The sequence below is a fragment of the Triturus cristatus genome, chromosome 3_1 (assembly GCF_964204655.1).
Source record: "Triturus cristatus chromosome 3_1, aTriCri1.1, whole genome shotgun sequence".
NCBI classification, from domain to species: domain Eukaryota; kingdom Metazoa; phylum Chordata; class Amphibia; order Caudata; family Salamandridae; genus Triturus; species Triturus cristatus.
This window is the reverse complement of record NC_140583.1, coordinates 448317601-448336031: the sequence shown is the minus strand read 5'-3', so window position 1 is coordinate 448336031 and position 18431 is coordinate 448317601. Positions and strand designations below refer to the sequence as shown.

At 47.8% G+C, this 18431-nt stretch overlaps 1 protein-coding gene and 1 pseudogene across 3 annotated transcripts; one reads left to right on the top strand and one right to left on the bottom strand.

Annotated features, from left to right (window-relative positions):
* Positions 1 to 669: 669 nt before the first annotated feature.
* On the bottom strand, positions 670 to 10643 carry LOC146860388 (migration and invasion enhancer 1-like; annotated as a pseudogene). Its single transcript, XR_014978814.1, has 4 exons — positions 10426 to 10643; positions 8073 to 8170; positions 7609 to 7685; positions 670 to 948 (listed from the first exon to the last, which is right to left on the bottom strand). The product of XR_014978814.1 is annotated as a migration and invasion enhancer 1-like (transcript).
* A 1565-nt stretch (positions 10644 to 12208) lies between these two features.
* Positions 12209 to 16762, top strand: LOC146860387 (uncharacterized). 2 transcript variants are annotated; one of them, XM_085644249.1, is made up of 3 exons: positions 12209 to 12676; positions 15119 to 15286; positions 16128 to 16762. In XM_085644249.1, the coding sequence occupies exons 1-3, from the start codon at positions 12247 to 12249 to the stop codon at positions 16736 to 16738; spliced, it is 1209 nt and encodes a 402-aa protein (XP_085500375.1). In that variant the 5' UTR covers positions 12209 to 12246; the 3' UTR covers positions 16739 to 16762. The 2 variants fall into 2 exon arrangements, with proteins under 2 accessions (XP_085500375.1, XP_085500376.1); XM_085644250.1 differs by lacking the exon at positions 15119 to 15286.
* Positions 16763 to 18431: the final 1669 nt, after the last annotated feature.

Here is an 18431-nt window from a genome sequence, read left to right as displayed (position 1 = left end):
TGCCTTTCCCCTCTAATTACTTAGCTCGTGTTTTTAGAGCATCAAGTATTAGTTTTTTTTCCTTTTTTTTTTTTCTAAATATTCATTGCCTAAAAAAGGAAAAACATGTTCAATATATGAACTATCCCTTTTAAACAGGATGAAATTCCTGTTGCCATGCTGAAGTGCTTGTTCGTTCCTACATCACTAGGTCCAAATTTCGACCGAAATGCTCCGAGCAATAATTCTCATTACCTTCTAAACCACTCTTGTGACTGGGAGTCCGGCGGAATGTGGGTCTTCTTGGTAAGGGCGGAGGTCTCTCACTGGCCAGAAATTGTTAGATCTCGGATTTCTAGAGTAAACCAGAAAACTAAACGTGCAGGAATTGTCTAGGCAAAATGGCAAATGACCATAAAATGGCCCAACCACCATGAAATTGCCAGAGATCTGAGAAAACATAAGATTTAATCTCAACATACATTTGGTTGCATCTTCTCTGACTGTATTCTGGTTCTAGAGACGAATCGCTCTGTTGACTTTTTGTAATTATTTCCAGCACGATGTATATAACTGGCACTGTACTAGGCAATAACTACCTAAAATGATGTACGTTCCCAATATACACAAAATATATACATAGGGTAAACCGGTGCAGAAATAGCAAAAAATAAAAATAAACATTTCAACTGATTTTTTTTTTATTTATTAAGAAATCAACCTAAAATACATCGGAAAACTACATTCCCAGGGAAAAGCTTCTTATTTTTCTCTAGATTTTATCTTAGATTTCGATAAAAATCTTTCATTAAAAGAATCTACTCCCAGTCTGGAATCCAGTCAGTATTTGTAGTTGTTTGCAGCCCGGCACAGCCACTTTGCCTACTGAAGGAGGCATTTGCTTTTTTTTACTTTGGTGATCGGCGAAATCGGTTGACCCGCTTTCATTTCTTGGACTGCCTTCACAATCTAAAAGAAACCAAAACAAATCGTAGTGTGAAATGCAGCATCTGCGAGTTGAAAATGTTACAAGGACTGCCAGAGACCATAGATTTGGAGTGCGTTTGGTTAACACTTGTTCACACGAACCACTAACCACAGAAAACAGGTACAAGATTGCCAACAGCAATGAACAAATCACTCGCACACAGACTAGGTACAACATGGACATAAGCAGTGCAAGGTTCCATTACAGAAAGAGCAGATACAGGGGCACAGCCAGAGATCAGAGTCCGAGATCAAGCACAGCCAGGAGCAGTGCAAGATTCCCTCACTCCAAGAGTCCAGAAATATCATACATCACAGAGGGAACCACCAAGGCTAATTTGCATATGGCTGGTCTCTGTCTGGCAGTGCACAGTGGTGAACAAATGAGATGCAGAATAAAGTCCAAAGCGATTTCTTGTGGCGGAGACATCTGCAAGAATTCCAACATAGTCTTCATGTTTTCCACAATTTGGAGCAAATCTTTTCTACCAGGATCTGAAGAACTATACCTTTCAATTTGGAGTTCAAGTTACTTCAGTGCCAGATCACTCAGATTTTTAATAACCAAATAGAGCTCAAAATAGATTCTAGTCTCCACCAATAAAGAGTGCATACATCATTAGAGCTTGCATGAACAGATGCCCCTTTCCAGGCATCCCTCCACAGAAAGATACTACTTACTATCACTCACACATGTCATCTGCTCATGGCTCTGGTGGAACAGGACTAGGAGCCATGGGCTACTCCAAGACTCACCTCTTGGAGAATATGGACAAAACTGGGGTTGCAGGCCGGACCACTGAAATTACTGTTCGCTGCTGACCCACCCTTCTCATGGTTTATAGATGAAGATGGAACATTGTACCAACAGTGTTATCCGTCATTCCCCGTCCCCAACTCCGTTGCAGCACTAGCTAAACTGGAGTCCCAGGATGATGGGTGCATCCCTCATTCAATTCAAAGTTCTTTAATGCGGTTCAAGATAAAACCATAAAATGTAAATCATAAGGGTGCATCCCTCACTCCCCATAGCCCCCAAATGCTAAGGTAAACGGACCAGTCTGGAAGAAGACCCTGGCCACAGGAACAGCAGTCAAATATTTTAATTGAATTACCTCTGGTAAGTATCCCTTTGCTAGGTGACTTTCCCTCACCCACTTAAGCTCCCAACAGCCTCTTTCCTTCCCGCATGTGCCCCGCAGCAGACAAAGCCGAAAAAGAGAATCTTTTGTACTTTATAAATGAATAAGGTATCCAACTACAAGTCTAAAGCCATTTCTTGATCTTCTTTGCAGAGAGGTATTCTTAAGATTAGGTTTTTAGATGATGAATGAAAGTGCCACCAAGTTCTTAAGACAAGGGGAATGGAAGGGAGAGGCGAGATCTTTACACGGGTAGGGAATAAAACAGAAGTTGCATCCTAAAATTAGCATAAAAATGTCTGGTGTATGGATGCAAAACTTGGATTCCTTTGGATGAGTGCTGAATAGCATCTTCGGTATTTAAGTCATTAATGTCGAAGGGGATTATGCAAAAGAAACTGCGACTAATGTCCTTCCATGATCTCAGTTCAATAAAATAGGACCCTGAACTCTATAATTATAAGTGTTCAAGTCCACTCTCTTAATCCGACTCTAGCCAAGAGGTCTTGAAACTGTGGGGGTTGCCCCCTGAAGGCTCCATGGCTGTATTGTAGGTTATCGCAAACGCCTCCACAAGCACTTGTAAATGAGGGTGGTCTGGACGCGCTATGTTGTTCATTTGGCACATTATCAGGCCGTTTTCATTTACATGCAGTGGTTGAAATGATTAAAATGTGTGGGAACAGTGATCCGTGCTGTGGAGGCGGGTGAAAGATTTAGCTAAAAAGAATACTACATGCGTTTTCTTTTCATTTTCCATATAAAACAAGCATTGGCATAGCCAATAGGTCTCGCCTTTGGGTCCTTATAAGTGTTTAGCTATGCAACAGTTGCATAACTAAATACTTATTAAAGTCCCAAAAGTGAGACCTATTGGCTATGCAAAGCGGCCCTGCGGCCGCCAAAGTGAAAGTAATCCCGGTAAAGTGCGGCGCCCGCGCACATGCACTGTAGCTCTAGGCTGGCCTGGTAGCACTTTTTGGAGTCCTCTCAATAAGTCTCGCCAGACCAGCGCATGCGCTGGGTCAGGCAAGACCTAAAAAGAAGCACAAAGCTTAAATGAAAATTAAATGCAATGTAAACTAATCGGTGGAAAATGCACTCCTTTGCATCCATGAAACCTAAATTGGCTGTGTGATCAGAGAGCCACAGAATTGAATCCGGATTGGTGCAGTGGGGAATAGTACCTCGTGTATTTATAGTGCTGCGAGGTCCTAGTCTAACAGAAACCCATTCGGTAATTATCTTAAAATTTTATTACGTACAGTATTAGGCTGCAGCAAATGATTTAGCATTCAAGATAAAAACAAGTACTGTCAAAGTATATATTTTAGTAATCAGACTATACCCAGTGCAAACTTAAGTGCCCATTAAAAGTGCGCTTTCCAGAACTTGAGACATAACCTCCTTAACTTACCTCTCACAAAGAGTAAATATTTGTCAGCTTAAAAATTCAAGTTACTCCATTGGTTCAAACATATACCGCTCCCAAGAGAACTTGCCGATTAATGGGCGAAAATAAATTAGGTCGGTGTAATTTTGGGAATTTCAGGTTATGCAACATTATGCCTTTTAATGTAATTACTGGCATTTCATGATAAAAATGTACTGTGCACAGGCAACTCACTGTGTTTTACAGCGAGAAGCACAAAACCACAACAGCGACTCATTTGAAGCTAACATAGTGCGAAATTAAAGATTTGAATGTTATGAAATTATGCATAATTCTGCCATAATTCCGTATAATTCTAAGAATTTCACACACCACTAGTGGTTAACCAAATGCACACCTTTACACCCTGGTGAGAAGGCCTGCCCCTCTCCCACCTGCCGTTCCTTCACTTGCACCTCTAATTCCAAAGTAACCATTCAAGAAGGTTGTTTTTCTAATAAAAAGTATGGGAACTGTTTTTGTAAAATTAAAAAAGCGTGAGCATTTCGGACCCTGTAGATCCCGCTCTCTTGAACTTTTGCTCAGATGTCCTTGCAGGTGATTCGAGGGGAAAAGTGGAAGAGAGGAGACCAGCGGAGTGGCATTCAGTCGCAGAGTCTTGATCGCCTGAAACACTGAGCCTCAGAGTAACGCCCCTAAGTTGAAAATAGCAAAACCCAGGCATTGGGTCATAGATATGGTCCAGAAGAGGTGCTTTTTTGAAGTCTTGGAACGAAAAGTCTCTTGCATGGTGATAGACTTCTACTCATGACCAAATACCCCAGTTGTCGCGATATCTGGTTCCTTGGTAAAAATTATTGGTCATGAGCGAACACAGATCATACGTGTGCGCTATGACCTAGGCCCATCTAATGGATTGTGGTCTGCTTTGGCCGGGAGGGGAGCTCAAAGCAATACCCATAATTGGTGGAAGCCTACTGCCTTCAACGAGAGTTAGGAAGCATGAGGGTAGTGGTGACAGCATACTGTATTTTCAGTGATCAGTAGTGTACAAGCCTTCTTTTTACCGGTGTCATGATGGTGGAGTCTCCTGGCCCGCTCTGGTAAAATTCTGCTGCTGTGTGCTTAACTCACCCTTGGCCTACTTTGGATTGTGCACAGCACAGGGATGTATGTGTGCCTGTGGAAAGGTACAGTGCATCAGAAAACAGCGTGCATGGTTGCATGTGCGTGCTGGGATACGAGTGCCTCTGAGAAGTTACAGTGCATCAGGAAGTCCGCCTGAGAGTCAAGTACCTTGGAGGCTACCCACCTGTGTATTTGTGTACAGTACTATGTGTACTTACAATGGGCACCACACTTTGAAGACACTAGGTGCCATCTTAGGAGGCCCACGGATTGCTGGAGGAGCAGGGAGAGGTAGAAATTTCCCCCCCTAACAGATTTGTGGATTGCTCCATTCTTGAGAGCTGGGTGGGACACACTGGAGGACACAAGACACAGGCTCTTCGATGCATATCAATAGGGAGCTGTGATTCTGTGTGGAGGTCACTGGTCAAAGATGCCTGGGCACATCTGTTGAAGGAGATGGGGCTGAACAGAGAATCAAAGAGTTGGGATGGGTCCCTTTGGTAACCTTTAGATGCACACACAGGTTATTAACCAGGTGTGAACCTCCAGTCACTCCCATGGACTCTGCTTGGAACTACAAACATTGGAGACTACTCCTGTGATAAGACTGCTCTCTGAAGGAAGAGCACAAAAAGGAGTGGCCACTTCAAAGTGGGCAACCCCAAAACACAAACTTCAAAGACCGAGGCACCACATCACAAGTGTGTCTGGAAATACACCATAAAAATGGTATCTTGAGTCTCACAAATTGTTAAACTAATGCTGAACATCAGTGTGGAGTAGTTTAGGAGGAATTCTGCCTGTTTTGTCCAGGCTTGGGAACTAAGGGTTTGCCACTCTCCCATGCTGGGGGACATCACCCAGATGAATCTGTAACACTCACAGCGAGCACCAGCTTCTGGCTGACCCATGACCAGTGGGCCCTGTGAGGAGAAGGAGGTTGCCTGCAGGGAGCGAGGTCAAGTGGGTATCCTACTGAGAGGATCCCAGGAGTGTACTGAGAGATTCCGGTCCATCAAGAACAGGGTCCCGATCGAGACATCTGAAGTGTGTGCTGGGTGACCACCGTATGCCAGGTGAGGGAAGCGGAGAGAACGGGACCCCAGCACTGATCGGGCCGTCAGCCCATGTGCATTTTCTGATCCCCTGATACCATAAGGGAGTTAGGGGGGGGACGGCTTGAAGAAAGGGTTGCTCTGGTGCCGTACTACCACAAAGTGAGGGCCGCTGCTCTTAGTAGTGCTGGGACCCAAAGTGGGCCGTCACCTTATCAATGCTGCTAAGCAATCCCTATATGCCAGGAGGGGATCATTGAGAAGACTAAGGGCCGTTGCCCTGTGAGAGCCATGAGTACCCCTATATATGTCAGGATGAGGCCGTGGTCCAGAAAAAGGGCAGTTGCACTAGGACAGTGAGCAGTTGTAACCACCTAGCTGGAGTACAAGAGCACCCATGAACTGTCTCTGGATGAAGATGCCTTACTGCAAGACTGGAGGAACGCCAAGGACGGCTGCTGCCGCAGTCACAGATTCTAGAGTTCTGCTCACCGTCAAGCTGGGAACGCATGCCTGGGGACTCTGTACCTGCATCCCAGTGACAGTGGGCAAGACGGACACATCCAGGCCTGGGAACATGTGGACTTTTGCTGAAAAGCTCTCATTGAATTTTAAGACTAACTCACCAGCAGGCCGTAGCATAGATGTTGCCACACAATAGGGAATAACCATCATCCACACTTGTTTTTAAGAAAGGGCTGAGGAGACAGCTATGCATCACAAAGCGGGCCATCATTAGTGAAGTAGGTGCAGTGGCACTTGGGCGGAGATGGGCGTGTGAGGAGGCCCACTGCATCACAATTATGACTGTCTTATTTTACAAAAGAGGCATGGGGGCTCAATTTCCATGCTAGAGTTAGGATCATTTTTTTCTGAAAGGGAAGGAGAGTCAGTTTCAAGATTGGCGTGATGGCCAGGTATGGTGGCAAAGGGGTTGAAGGGGTAGAGGAGACAGTCTGCCACTCAGGGCTGCAGCAGTCATTGGGACAGCAAGTGCAGTGGCACGTGAATGTAAAGGGCTCACAATACCCCAATTATGGGGACAGTGTTTTAGTGAATTTCTGTTCTTATTTGTTCTTTTATAAGTCCCACACTTAGTATGGATTATGAGCTACAGAAAAAGTTCCTATGAAATGATCACATATGACCCACCTCCTGTGCTCAGCTCTATCCCTCCCTCTCCCCCAATTCTTGCCATTCAATTTTGGAGGAAAACCGGACCTCAAAACATTTTGCTTAGGTGGCTCAGAGCAAAAAAAGTTTGAAGACCTCTGCTCCAACCTATTGTTTGCAACTCCTCCAATCCTGGTCATGTTTCTTCAACTTTTGGCCTATCTTAGTATATTGTGTACTATCCTTTTCTACCCTTTCCAGAGTTTCCTGTGCCATTTTCAGACACGAGTCTCTTTTGTCCACTTTTCTGCTGCATCCTGAATTCTCTTCCCCTCGCTAATTCTTCTGTAAGGGTCCATGATTGGCTTTTGAAACCCGATCCTCAGCTCCTTCTCGGATTTCCTGCGGAGCTCACCTACCCCGATGCTCTCTTGTGCACTCTTCCTCCCCATTCCATTAAGTTGGTAGCTTGCCCCATTCGGTTACCCTTATCCTCTTGTTGTTCTAGTGCTGTGCTGGAGTTCTGCCTCGTTCTACTGCTCCATTCTGAGGCCACCCAAATAGAGTACAAAGTTTGAGGTTCATGGAAATCACTACCATTTACTTTTCCTTCAGGGGCAATGTGTAATTTTGTACAAATACGTGTCACTCTTTTTCATCTTTATTTGCACTTAAGCAAAAGCATTTTAACTTTGTTTTGGGTCATTTTGTCCGAGCTTATTTGCCAACAATTTCATCTTTGATCATAAAAACGCCTCTTTTAAAAAAGCCCTGTAAAAAAAAAAAATAGGATTTTATGAGCACTTACATCTTCATGGTAAGGGAATCCGCCACTTTCAAGCTTAGAGAAAATGAGCTTGTCATTGATTTTAACTTCAAAGCATCCTACAATAGAGCAAGAAACATAAAGAGATAATATCGCATTGATCAATGGGGCAAACATATCAATATTAGTTAGCTCACAGTGCCGCATAAGTATCCTACAACATCAAATTCAGGTATATGCCACCCACTACTATGTGTGTGTATTTAAAGATACTTTGTTACACATTAATTTTTTTATGTTACCAAGCAATTTCAAGCATTCCGTTTATTACAGGATTTCCTAAAGTTCCGACGTAGATCGCGGCAGGGTTAGTGTTGTCCCTACTACTAAGTTGCGGCTGGAGTGCCTTATAGAAACTGGAATTACTGTAGTATGGCACACCATTAGAGTTTGTGCACAAAACACTATAAAATACAGTCATGTACAAATCTATCAAATCTTCTTACCTGTCCTTCCCTTTTCACCAGTAACCTCCGCATCAGGAACTTCTTGCTTTATTTCGTTGGCAAGTTCCTGATAGCGGGGCTCATATCCTCACCCTCCACTGGAAAGGAAACAGACATATACAACCATTAAGGCATAGCATTCAGTTTATTGACTTGTGTTTACTCTGTAATGCTGTGTCTCTGTTTCTAACTGCTGCATTATCCAATTCTAGAGCAATAGGTGGATGGCCATTAGGTGCCATGCAACTTTATCCACATAGAATACACACAGTCCATTAACTATTCCTTGCCCCATAACCTCAAGAAAAGGTCCCACAATCAACACCGGTTGCCATCCGCAGGCATAGAGTGTGTACTACATATGTCGGTACTCCCATCTGCATAGGAAAAGGTTTTTTCCTACCTACTCATCATCACAATTAGGATGTGCTTAGTTGCAAAGTTGGGCCACTTACTGCCTGAAATTATCTTTTGAACACTTTTTTTTATAGCTTTGTGATAAAGTTTGTGACGACGTTAAAAAAAAAAAAAGAAAAAAAAAAGCAAAGAGGGCTCCTTATGTTTGCAGGAAAGTGTTCCCACTATAACAAAAGGCATATAGGCAAAAAACAGTATTGGGTTGTTAGAGAGTTACCATCCGGAAGGCACTTGGCATAACAGTTTGGGCTGGACAGTTTCTATTAGAACACGACCAAATCTGATTTGCATTTGGATGGTCCCTCTCTGAAGCAGCGCAGTGGGCGAAAGTGTCTCGTTGCTGAGCGCAAGTCAAGCTTTTCGCACATAACGTTTTTGGTGTTTTTCTCCTCCAGGGAGTTTATTCATAAGTTCCCTGGCTGGAAATTCAGACGCATTCTTCTCTTTGGTATTCTAGAGGGAACATATAGGTGGAAAGACAATGCAAATGTACAATAACCCTGTTAAACCGTTACTGCAGTTTCTAAAGACATTTGCTGTATTTAGAAGAAAGTCATTAACTACAAGTCCGTATTTTAAGGGATTTCTTAAACTGCTGTCTTTTTAATTTACTTATTTCAGGGCTAATAATAGTAGTATAAAAATGTGAGCAGAAAAGGGGCACACTAACATGTAAAGCTGCCTTTGTTTTGCTGCCGCCTGTAGGTATCGGATTTCCCTGCTACCTTGAGGTAGAGTTACTTTAACCTTGTCTCCCCTGGTTGGCTTACTTTGAAACCTTTTATCTCTGTGAGGGAGTTTTTACATTGTTATCCTGCCTTAAAATTGCCTGGAGGGCAGTTACCTTTCCGGATACATTTCAAATGTATTCCAGGCTGCGCTTCAGACACAACAACCTTTGTGTAGCGATTCCCCTCACAGCAGGGCCGTCTCTAGCCTGGAATAAATAAATAAAACGAATTACATTGCGCGCGCTGCATCGCCATTTGGCGTTGCAGGGCCCGCAATGCAATTCGTTTTATTTATGTATTACTCCAAACTGGTTTATTAACTTTAAAAAATGTGCACTTTTTTATTCTAGCCCCAATACGAAATGTACAGCACCGGATAAATAAGGAGATGGCACATAATGCCCGGTGGCTGGAGATTGTTTCAGGATGTGCGTTAGGGGTTAGCCCTAAAAGGCTCTGCACTCGGATGATCACCCGTAAAATAACCCTACCTGTGTACTGAATAACAGAACGTGAATAAACTTGCGACAGTTTTCCCACAAGAAAAGGTGTTGGTCTGTTTTTTGTGATGATGCAACTAGTTTGTTTTTTGTGATGATGCAACTAGTTTGTTAAATAATTATGTGTATCGATATGTCAGGCCAGGCGGGCAACTAGAGCCAAATTTCGGGGGGGGGGGGGGGGGCGCGCGCAAGTCTTCCAGCCATAGGCAGAGTGGCTGTAAGAAGGGGTGAAAACACAACTAAAGCCTCATTGACGAGTAAAGGGTCTTTTAAAGACCCGTGAAGTACTCTGGTGCGGCTGCAATTAGACGGACGCCAGCCCGCGAGGCTGTCTCAGCCGGGCTGCCACACACGAAGGGGGGGGGGGGCTGAAGCCCGGTGAGCCCAATGGGTGTTGCGCGCCTGTGTCAGGCAGCAGGGGGCTAGGAGTGGAATGCTAAGGCAGCAAGCTGGTCGGCGTTTTTTTAATGTCCATGCTGTAGCTATGACTTCACTTCCTGGAATCAAGGACAGAGTTCAACGATTGTGCGGTACATCTCGTTAAGTACAGGTCTGTCTTCAGGAGCAGTAAATACTACCGCGGTGAAATACACAATATTACTGACTCCATCTACCCCTAAATGAATCAAATTTACGAAAACTATTATTAGCCTCAAGAAATGTAGCATAAACCACGGATTCTAAAGCACCGCGTGTACTCACCAGTACTCTACGTGCACCCGGACTGTGGCGGCGGTGCGCTTCTCCATCCTGCTGCTGCTCTCTGGCGCGCTCCCGCTGCTCTGGCGCGCTCCCGCTGCTGCACCGCGACTCCCTTTCCAGTCACTCAGGCGTGACCAGTCGGACAGCCTTAGAAAATGTGCCAAGTCACTCACACACAGCAAACCCTACCAGCCCGGAAGGAGGCAGCGCTGGTTTCCGCAACCTGCTGGGTACTACTTGTTCTTGAGGGCGCGGCCTGGAGATCCCTACGCGAACGCACATTCCCGCAATAAATAAGACGTTTCAGCTGAGAAGAATCCTCGGCGGTAATGAGCTGCTCGTTGCCAGGGTAACTAATACACTGTGATACAAATTTGAGATGGGAAACAGGTGGTGTAAACACGGATTCTGTGGTTAACTCGTCACGAGGCGTCCTTAAATCAGTTCTACTTCTTTTGAGCTAGAAGTGCAGGTGGGCACTGGCATTTGGGGGGACCCAGGGGGTGCAGGGCGCGAGCCAGGTCTCCCCCTGGGTGGCTTCGCACAATGGAGCGGCCACCCAGGTGCCAGGGTAGAGAGTTAATTAGGGGCGCGAGGCGCGCCGAAGGTGATAAGTAGGGGGAGGCAGGGGCGGGAAAATCACTGGGCCCTCGGGAGCGGGGAGGAGGGGCTGGTTTACTCTCTTTTGTTGCCTCGCGCTTCCCGTAGCTTTGCGTAGGCGTCATGGCGTCACAGGAGGCGGTGCGGGAGGCGTTACGGGTGCTGCACGAAGCCAGCAGGAGTGACCTTTTGAAGCCTGGCGTGGCTGGCCAGGCATGGGTGGGCTTGGACCTCGCACCCCGTAAGGCCAGGAGGGGCGTCGCTCGAGCGGTGGCGGCCTGTCTATCCCCGGGGCCCGACGCGATGGAGGAGGTCGCGATGTGTCCGGTGGGGGCGCCGGAACCGGCCCAGTTCGGGGACCTTGAGGCGCAGGCAGGCCCGTCGGAGGAGGCGGCTGAAGAGGCGCAGGTATGTGCTCCTGCACGGCTGGTTGTGGGCCTCAGGCGGACAGCAGTGGGAGGAAGGAGGGGGCGGTCCCTCTCGAAGGCCGGGCTGCGTGGGAGGAGAGCCGGTTGCAGGGCCGGTGGTCCAGCTGGGCGTGCCAGGAGTGAGGGGCGGGGGAAGAGTATGGAGGTTTTACAGGTCCCCGGGCCGGTTCAGAGGCACGCCACCACCCCAGTTATAGGGTCAGTTGATTTATCGTGGCATAACAGCTCACAGTTGGTGCAATTGAATGGGCAGACATTTCTGTTGAGCCCTGCGACGTCCCTGCCTGTTGTTTTTCCCCCGGAGGTGCCTACCGACTGCCCCTTAAGGAGGAGTACAGTGGTGGTGACACCCAGGAGGGTGTCTGGGGCCATGGGCACAGGGGTGACGGGTCCAGTTCAAGTGAGTGACGGCGCGTTGGGGCGGCAGAGTGCGCCGGAGGGGCCGGTTTTTGCGTCATCGTCTGCCAGTTCTCCTGAGCTACTTGGCGCTTCCCCCCTTGTTAGTACTGGTGACTCTACTGGCCAGGCAGCTTTTCAGGGCCCGAGCTCCACGTTAGGGCGCGCAGCACAGTTTTCCAACTTAGAGGGGTTTCCCGCTAGAGGGTTACCGGCGCCACGTGATGGTCAGTGGATCTGGGTGCAAGGGGCTGCGGCTTCGGGGGTTGGGAGGGGTGGCAGTTTGGAGGGTCAGGGGGTTCAGTCGATTGGAAAGGAACGTATTGGTTTGAGCGGCTTACAGGAAGATATGCCGGTTTTAGCCACACGGTTTGCGGCCGGCAAGCGCACGAGGCGGATGGAGCACGCTGTGGCTCTGTCTGGGGGGCCTACTGAGGGGGGGCGATCTGGAGCGGATTGCCCTTCCCAGCGAGGGCACCCCTCCACTAGAGGGACTGTTCAGCAACGTTTGGGGTTTGGGAGAGGGGGTTTTCTGGAGGGGACGGGGGACAATGGGGCACCTGCTGGTGAATTTGGTGTCTTGGGTCCTTTGAATTTGGACAGTGATGAATTGGAGGAAGGGGAATTGCGGGACGGGGATGGGGCTTGTGGGGCACACCAGGCGCAGCCTGTGAGGGGGAAGAGGGGTTTTGTGGGGCAACCAAATGTGCTTAGTTTTTTGCAGACGTCTAGTGCGGACAATGCAACGGACCAGGCTCTGGAGGATACCAGTCGCACGCAAGCAGCATGGCCCGTCAACACTCTTCGACCAGCTCCTTTGCCTTCAGGTACTACGGGGTGGTGGTCGGTTTGGCAACAAGGGGGTCAACCACCAAAAGCGACCAGGTCTATTGGGACTGGGGGAGATACTTTGGGGGACAAGACAGTGTCTGAGCAGCAAGGTTCCTCCTTGGGTGTGGGGAAGGGGGGGGTTGCCCCCGTCCCTGGGTCTCAGCCTCTTCTGGAGAAAGGTAAAGGGGTCCCGGAGGTGGTGGAGGAAGATAAAAATATCCACAAGAAATTGCCGTATATGGGGATTGCCATGCCGTTGGGCTCACATCTATCTGACAAGACTAAAAACAGGATTTGGAGACATGAGTTTGTGGATGTTTTTAAACTGTTGCACCGTGACATTCAGGCAAAGGAGGGCTCCAAGGAGGAGGAGTGGGAGCTGGCGAGGCGTCCCAGGGTGCCTAAGAATATTGAGAACTGGTCGTCTGCTTTCCTGATATATGCCAGTGTATATTGTGAAAAATACCCAGATAGGGCGGTAGCGATTTTCAAATACATGGATATTATTCGGAAGGCTCAGAGTTACTTTGGGGGTTTTGCGTGGCTGTCTTATGACGAGGAGTTTAGAGCCCGTTTAAGTGTGTCTCAGGACAGACCTTGGGGTGATGTGGATTCCGAACTGTGGCTTCAATGGATGGCGTCTTCTCAGCCGCCTGCTACTACGCACACGGCTAGTGGTTTACCTATATCCTATCGGCCCTTTCCCGCTCGTCCCGCCCAGCCTGGGGCGGGGTTTGGTGGCAGAGGTCAGACCCCTATTTTTGGAGCCTGTTGGAATTTCAACAGGGGTTTCTGCAATAGGCAGTTTTGCCGATATAAACATGAGTGTTCCCAGTGTGGTGGAAGGCATCCCCTCACGCAATGCTTCGCCGGCCAGAAGTTCAGTGACATGGGGAGGGGACAGAGGGGAAGGGGCAATGCTGTCCAGTTTACAGGAAAGGGGTCCTACTCCGGTTAAGGTGGAGGTTCTGGGGCAATGGTTGCAGGAGTACCCTGATGTTGAGGCCGCCAGTAGGCTTTTTTGGGGTTTCAAGGAAGGCTTCAAGATAGGTTACCAGGGGCCTAGACTGGGTAGGTGGTCTGATAATTTGAAGTCAGCTAAGGAGTTGCCACAGGTGGTTCAGCTGAAGTTGCAGGGTGAAGTAGAAGCCGGAAGAGTTGTTGGTCCTTTTTCCAACTGTCCAATGCCCAATTTGATTGTATCTCCACTGGGGGTGGTCCCTAAAAAGAAAGCTGGGGAATTCCGTATGATACACCACCTGTCATGGCCTGAGGGCGCATCCATTAATGATTTCATCTCGCCCGATGATGCCTGTGTGTCATACGCTTCGGTGGATGATGCCTTGCGTTTGGTTAGATCGGCAGGGAGGGAGGCGCAATTGGCCAAGAGTGATATCCAATCTGCTTTTAGGCTGTTACCCATTCATCCTTCTGATTTTGAACTTTTGGGGATGCAGATGCAGGGAGCCTTTTATGTAGATCGAATGCTTCCTATGGGCTGCTCTATCTCTTGTGCCCTCTTTGAGCTTTTCAGCTCATTTCTGCAGTGGCGCTTCACCCAGGTTACTGGACATGCCCTCATTTGTCATTATTTAGATGATTTTCTTTTCATTGGAGTTCAAGGTACAGGTCAGTGCCAGGGAGCTCTGCGGGCTTTTCAGACGCTGGCGCAGGAGCTGGGTGTGCCATTGGCCCCGGATAAGACAGAGGGTCCCAACACGACGATGGTTTTTCTGGGTATTGAAATAGACACCATAGCAATGGTAGCAAGGTTACCAGCGGAGAAAGTTCAAGAAATCACTGCATTTTTGTCATCTGTGATTGACGAGCGCAAGTTGGAGCTCAGGAAGGTGCAGAAGCTGTTGGGTTATCTTAACTTTGCCTGCAGGGTTGTCCGGGCTGGGAGGACATTTTGCAGGAGGTTGGGCATGGCTATGTCTGGGGCTTTTCTTCCTCACCACAGAGTGCGTATTTCAGCGGCTACGAGGGCTGATCTGGCTATATGGTTGACATTTCTAGCAGAGTTTAATGGGGTGTCTTTGTTTTTTGCGGACGAAGACATGATTTGGCAAGTGCAGATCTACTCGGATGCATCTGGCGCGCATGGATTTGGTGTATTCTGGGAGGGCCGCTGGTGCGCTGAGAGTTGGCCACGGCATTGGATGTCGCAAGGGCGCAGTATTGCTTTTCTTGAGTTTTTTCCACTTTTGGTTGCTCTATATGTCTGGGGCGATGAGTTTCAGAATCGTTCAGTGCTTTTCCACGTTGACAATTTAACGGTGGTTCAGTTGATTAACCAGCAGAAAGCCAGGGATTTGAGAGTTTTACGCTTGCTGCGCGCTTTTATGCTCAAATGTTTACAGCTCAATGTTGTGTTTAAGGCGCGTCATATCCCGGGTGTGCATAACAGTATAGCAGACTCTCTGTCTCGTTTACAGTGGGCGAGGTTTCGCAGGCTGGCTCCTGGGGCGGAACACAACAAGACGCCAATCCCGCAGTGTGTCTGGGAGTGGGGGGATTGAGACTTGCCGCTTTTGTGGAAAACTCCATAGCGGCTTCTACACGACGGAGTTATCAGCAGGCGTGGAGAGAGTTCTTGAGCTATGGTAACCTGTGTGCTGAGAAGAGGGGGAGTTGGACCGATGCTCAGTTGGTGCTAGGTTTTGTGTTACACTTGATTGACAAAGGCCTCTCGCATACTACCATTTCTGGCAAGTTGGCGGGGGTTTCTTTTTACGGGCAATTGTGGTGGGGGAGGGATTTGGTTCAGGGGGTGTTGGTGAAAAGGGTCCTCAAAGGCTTAAGCAGGGTGCAGGCGGGGACAAAACAGTTACGCAGGGCGATAACTTTTGATTTGCTGCAGGGAATGCTGGGGCAGTTACCTTTGGTATGCTACGATGAGTCTGAGTGCAGGCTGTTTAGATTATGTTTCTTATGGTTGTTTTTTGGGGCTTTCAGAGCCTCTGAACTGCTTGGGCTGCGTAATAGGACAGGTATCCGCAGGGATGAGGTATTTCTTGAGGGGCACAGGTTGAGCCTGTGGTTGAGAATGTCAAAGACGGATCAGCTGGGCAGGGGTAAATGGGTTTTCTTAAACCGTAGTGAGGATGGTTTGTGCTGCCCGGTAGGGGAATGGGAAAGTTTCAAGATTTCTAGTGGTTTGGCCATGGGGCTTGTGTTTTGCCACGCCTCGGGGCAGCCTATTTTAGTGGCTCAGTTGCTAGCGGTCATGAGAAAGGTACTTCTTCTTTTAGGGGAAAACCCTTTATGTTTTGGGACACACTCTTTCCGGATCGGGGCGGCTACAGAGGCGGCCAGGTTGGGGTGGTCCTGGGCAGACATACGCCGTATTGGGAGGTGGAAGTCCAAATGTTGTGAGAAATATGTGCGGAAAGTCTCTGCATAGGTTCTCGTTTTTCTTTGGTTAATCATTGTTTTTCTGTCTAGGTCTGGCTCCGGGGCCCGTAAGTTTGAAAAAATCGACATGGATAGTAGGACACTCCTTCGTTAAATGGGCTGCAATCTATGCCGAACAGCAGATGTGTGGGCGTTCCCTTGGACTGTGCAGTGCCAACCACGAGGTGGTATGGAAAGGAAAAGGGGGAATGCGTTGGGGGGGTTTGTTTCCGCTGCTGGCCACGATGTGCTCTGGAAGGGGACCGCCACATTTGCTCATTCTTCATTTGGGTGAAAATGACCTCGTTGATTTGTCAGGGCTGTCATTAATAAAGTTGATGAAACAGGATTTGGAAGTCCTCCGGGCTACCTGGGAGAGCACCCAGTTGATCTGGACGGAGTTCATTACAAGGTTGCACTGGAGAGGAGCACGGCATCATGCAGCAATGGAAAAAGCGAGACGAAAGGTTAATCGCACTATGAGACATTTTTGTGAGGGTCATGGGGTGCAGGTCCTAGCTCACCCCAACATTAAATGCACGGAAGGGTATATGTTTCGGGAGGATGGGGTACATTTATCTACAATGGGGCAAGCATATTACCTGCTGGAGTTGCGGGATTTGATTGCAAAAATCTGGAAGGAACAAATATGGTGCGCTTGAAAAGGGTTTGCGCACGACCACTAAGTTGAGGGGTGGGGCAGGAAAACTCTGTGGGTTTTCCTGGGTGGCGGGGTTTTTGCTGGGGGGGTGGGCAGCCTTGAGCGGGTTAGCCTATCCTCCAACGGGGGAGGGGGGGGAGCAGTCACGTGATCAGGAAATGAGAAGTAGGGGAAAATGCACACAGGGGTCGGGATTCTGTTTAGGGGTAGGGCTTTTACATTGGGGGTTAGGTTTGGGGTGATTTGAGGACAAACTGTGGAAAGTTATTGCATTGCAAAAGTTATGATTTGGCACCTGTCTTAATAAAGTGGCCTTTTTTGCTAACAAGTAAGTGGTGGTTGGTGATTTATTGTGCGAGGGGGGACCCAGGGGGTGCAGGGCGCGAGCCAGGTCTCCCCCTGGGTGGCTTCGCACAATGGAGCGGCCACCCAGGTGCCAGGGTAGAGAGTTAATTAGGGGCGCGAGGCGCGCCGAAGGTGATAAGTAGGGGGAGGCAGGGGCGGGAAAATCACTGGGCCCTCGGGAGCGGGGAGGAGGGGCTGGTTTACTCTCTTTTGTCCCACCCACCCACCCTCTGGTTTATTAGCATTGTTTTCTTCAACAATTTTTCCGGGTGTTGGCATGACACCGATGTTCTTTTTCCTTTTGCCACGGTAAGACAGGTTTTTTCTTGTGTTTTGTTTTTCAGGCTGTACAGTGTCCTGGGTAGGCGGGGTTTTTGCTGGGGGGGTGGGCAGCCTTGAGCGGGTTAGCCTATCCTCCAACGGGGGAGGGGGGGGAGCAGTCACGTGATCAGGAAATGAGAAGTAGGGGAAAATGCACACAGGGGTCGGGATTCTGTTTAGGGGTAGGGCTTTTACATTGGGGGTTAGGTTTGGGGTGATTTGAGGACAAACTGTGGAAAGTTATTGCATTGCAAAAGTTATGATTTGGCACCTGTCTTAATAAAGTGGCCTTTTTTGCTAACAAGTAAGTGGTGGTTGGTGATTTATTGTGCGAATTCTCCTTACCAGGCTTTGACCCAGAGAGCAAAAGAGAGAAAAAAAACAGAATGTAGGAAAGAAGGATGAAGAGAAAGACTTAAAAAACAGTGACAACGGGAGAAAGCAGGAATGAAAAAAAGAGCCTGCAACAGTGAAATAAATGATCAGGGAGACTATATCAGTGAAGAAAGAAGGCTGAGGTAAAATCATTTCTACACAGCATTGGTATTCAGCAATGCTGATGTTCGTCAGCATCCACTGTGGGTTTCTGAGAAAAACGTTTGACACCGGCACTTATTTTACAAATTAAGCACCGGCCCACATTCTGTAAGTCACCTATGCACAGCTGGTTAGTGAAAAGTTGTGAAAGATAGGCGCAGGATCGTGCTAGCATTAGTTCACATGCTTGTCCGGCTTCGCTTTCTTGTGGACTTCAGTCCTACACGTACACCAGAGCCACAGGGCAATTAGAACGAGCTGCATCCGAAGGCTTACTAAGAATTCTTGCCCTCTGTGTATTTCTCAGGCACAGGGGGGTTGAGGCAGGGCTAACTAGAAAATTGAAAAGTTTCCAAGAAGTTACACCAGTACTGGAAACAAAAAAAAATGTGTTAATGCTAGTACATTTGAAATAATTAAACAGATAAAACTTTAAAAAACTTGGAAACATCGTCCCCAATAGAATTTACCCACTCCAACCTGTGCTTAAC

What these genes read in the sequence shown, in the direction of transcription:
- LOC146860387 (XM_085644249.1), top strand. Translation starts at nt 12,247, where the DNA reads ATGGAGCACGCTGTGGCTCTGTCTGGGGGGCCTACTGAGGGGGGGCGA. An exon ending in ACCAGCTCCTTTGCCTTCAG is followed by an intron (nt 12,677 to 15,118) that starts GTACTACGGGGT and finishes TCTCGTTTACAG; the next exon opens with TGGGCGAGGTTTCGCAGGCT. An exon ending in GAGAGAGTTCTTGAGCTATG is followed by an intron (nt 15,287 to 16,127) that starts GTAACCTGTGTG and finishes TTTTCTGTCTAG; the next exon opens with GTCTGGCTCCGGGGCCCGTA.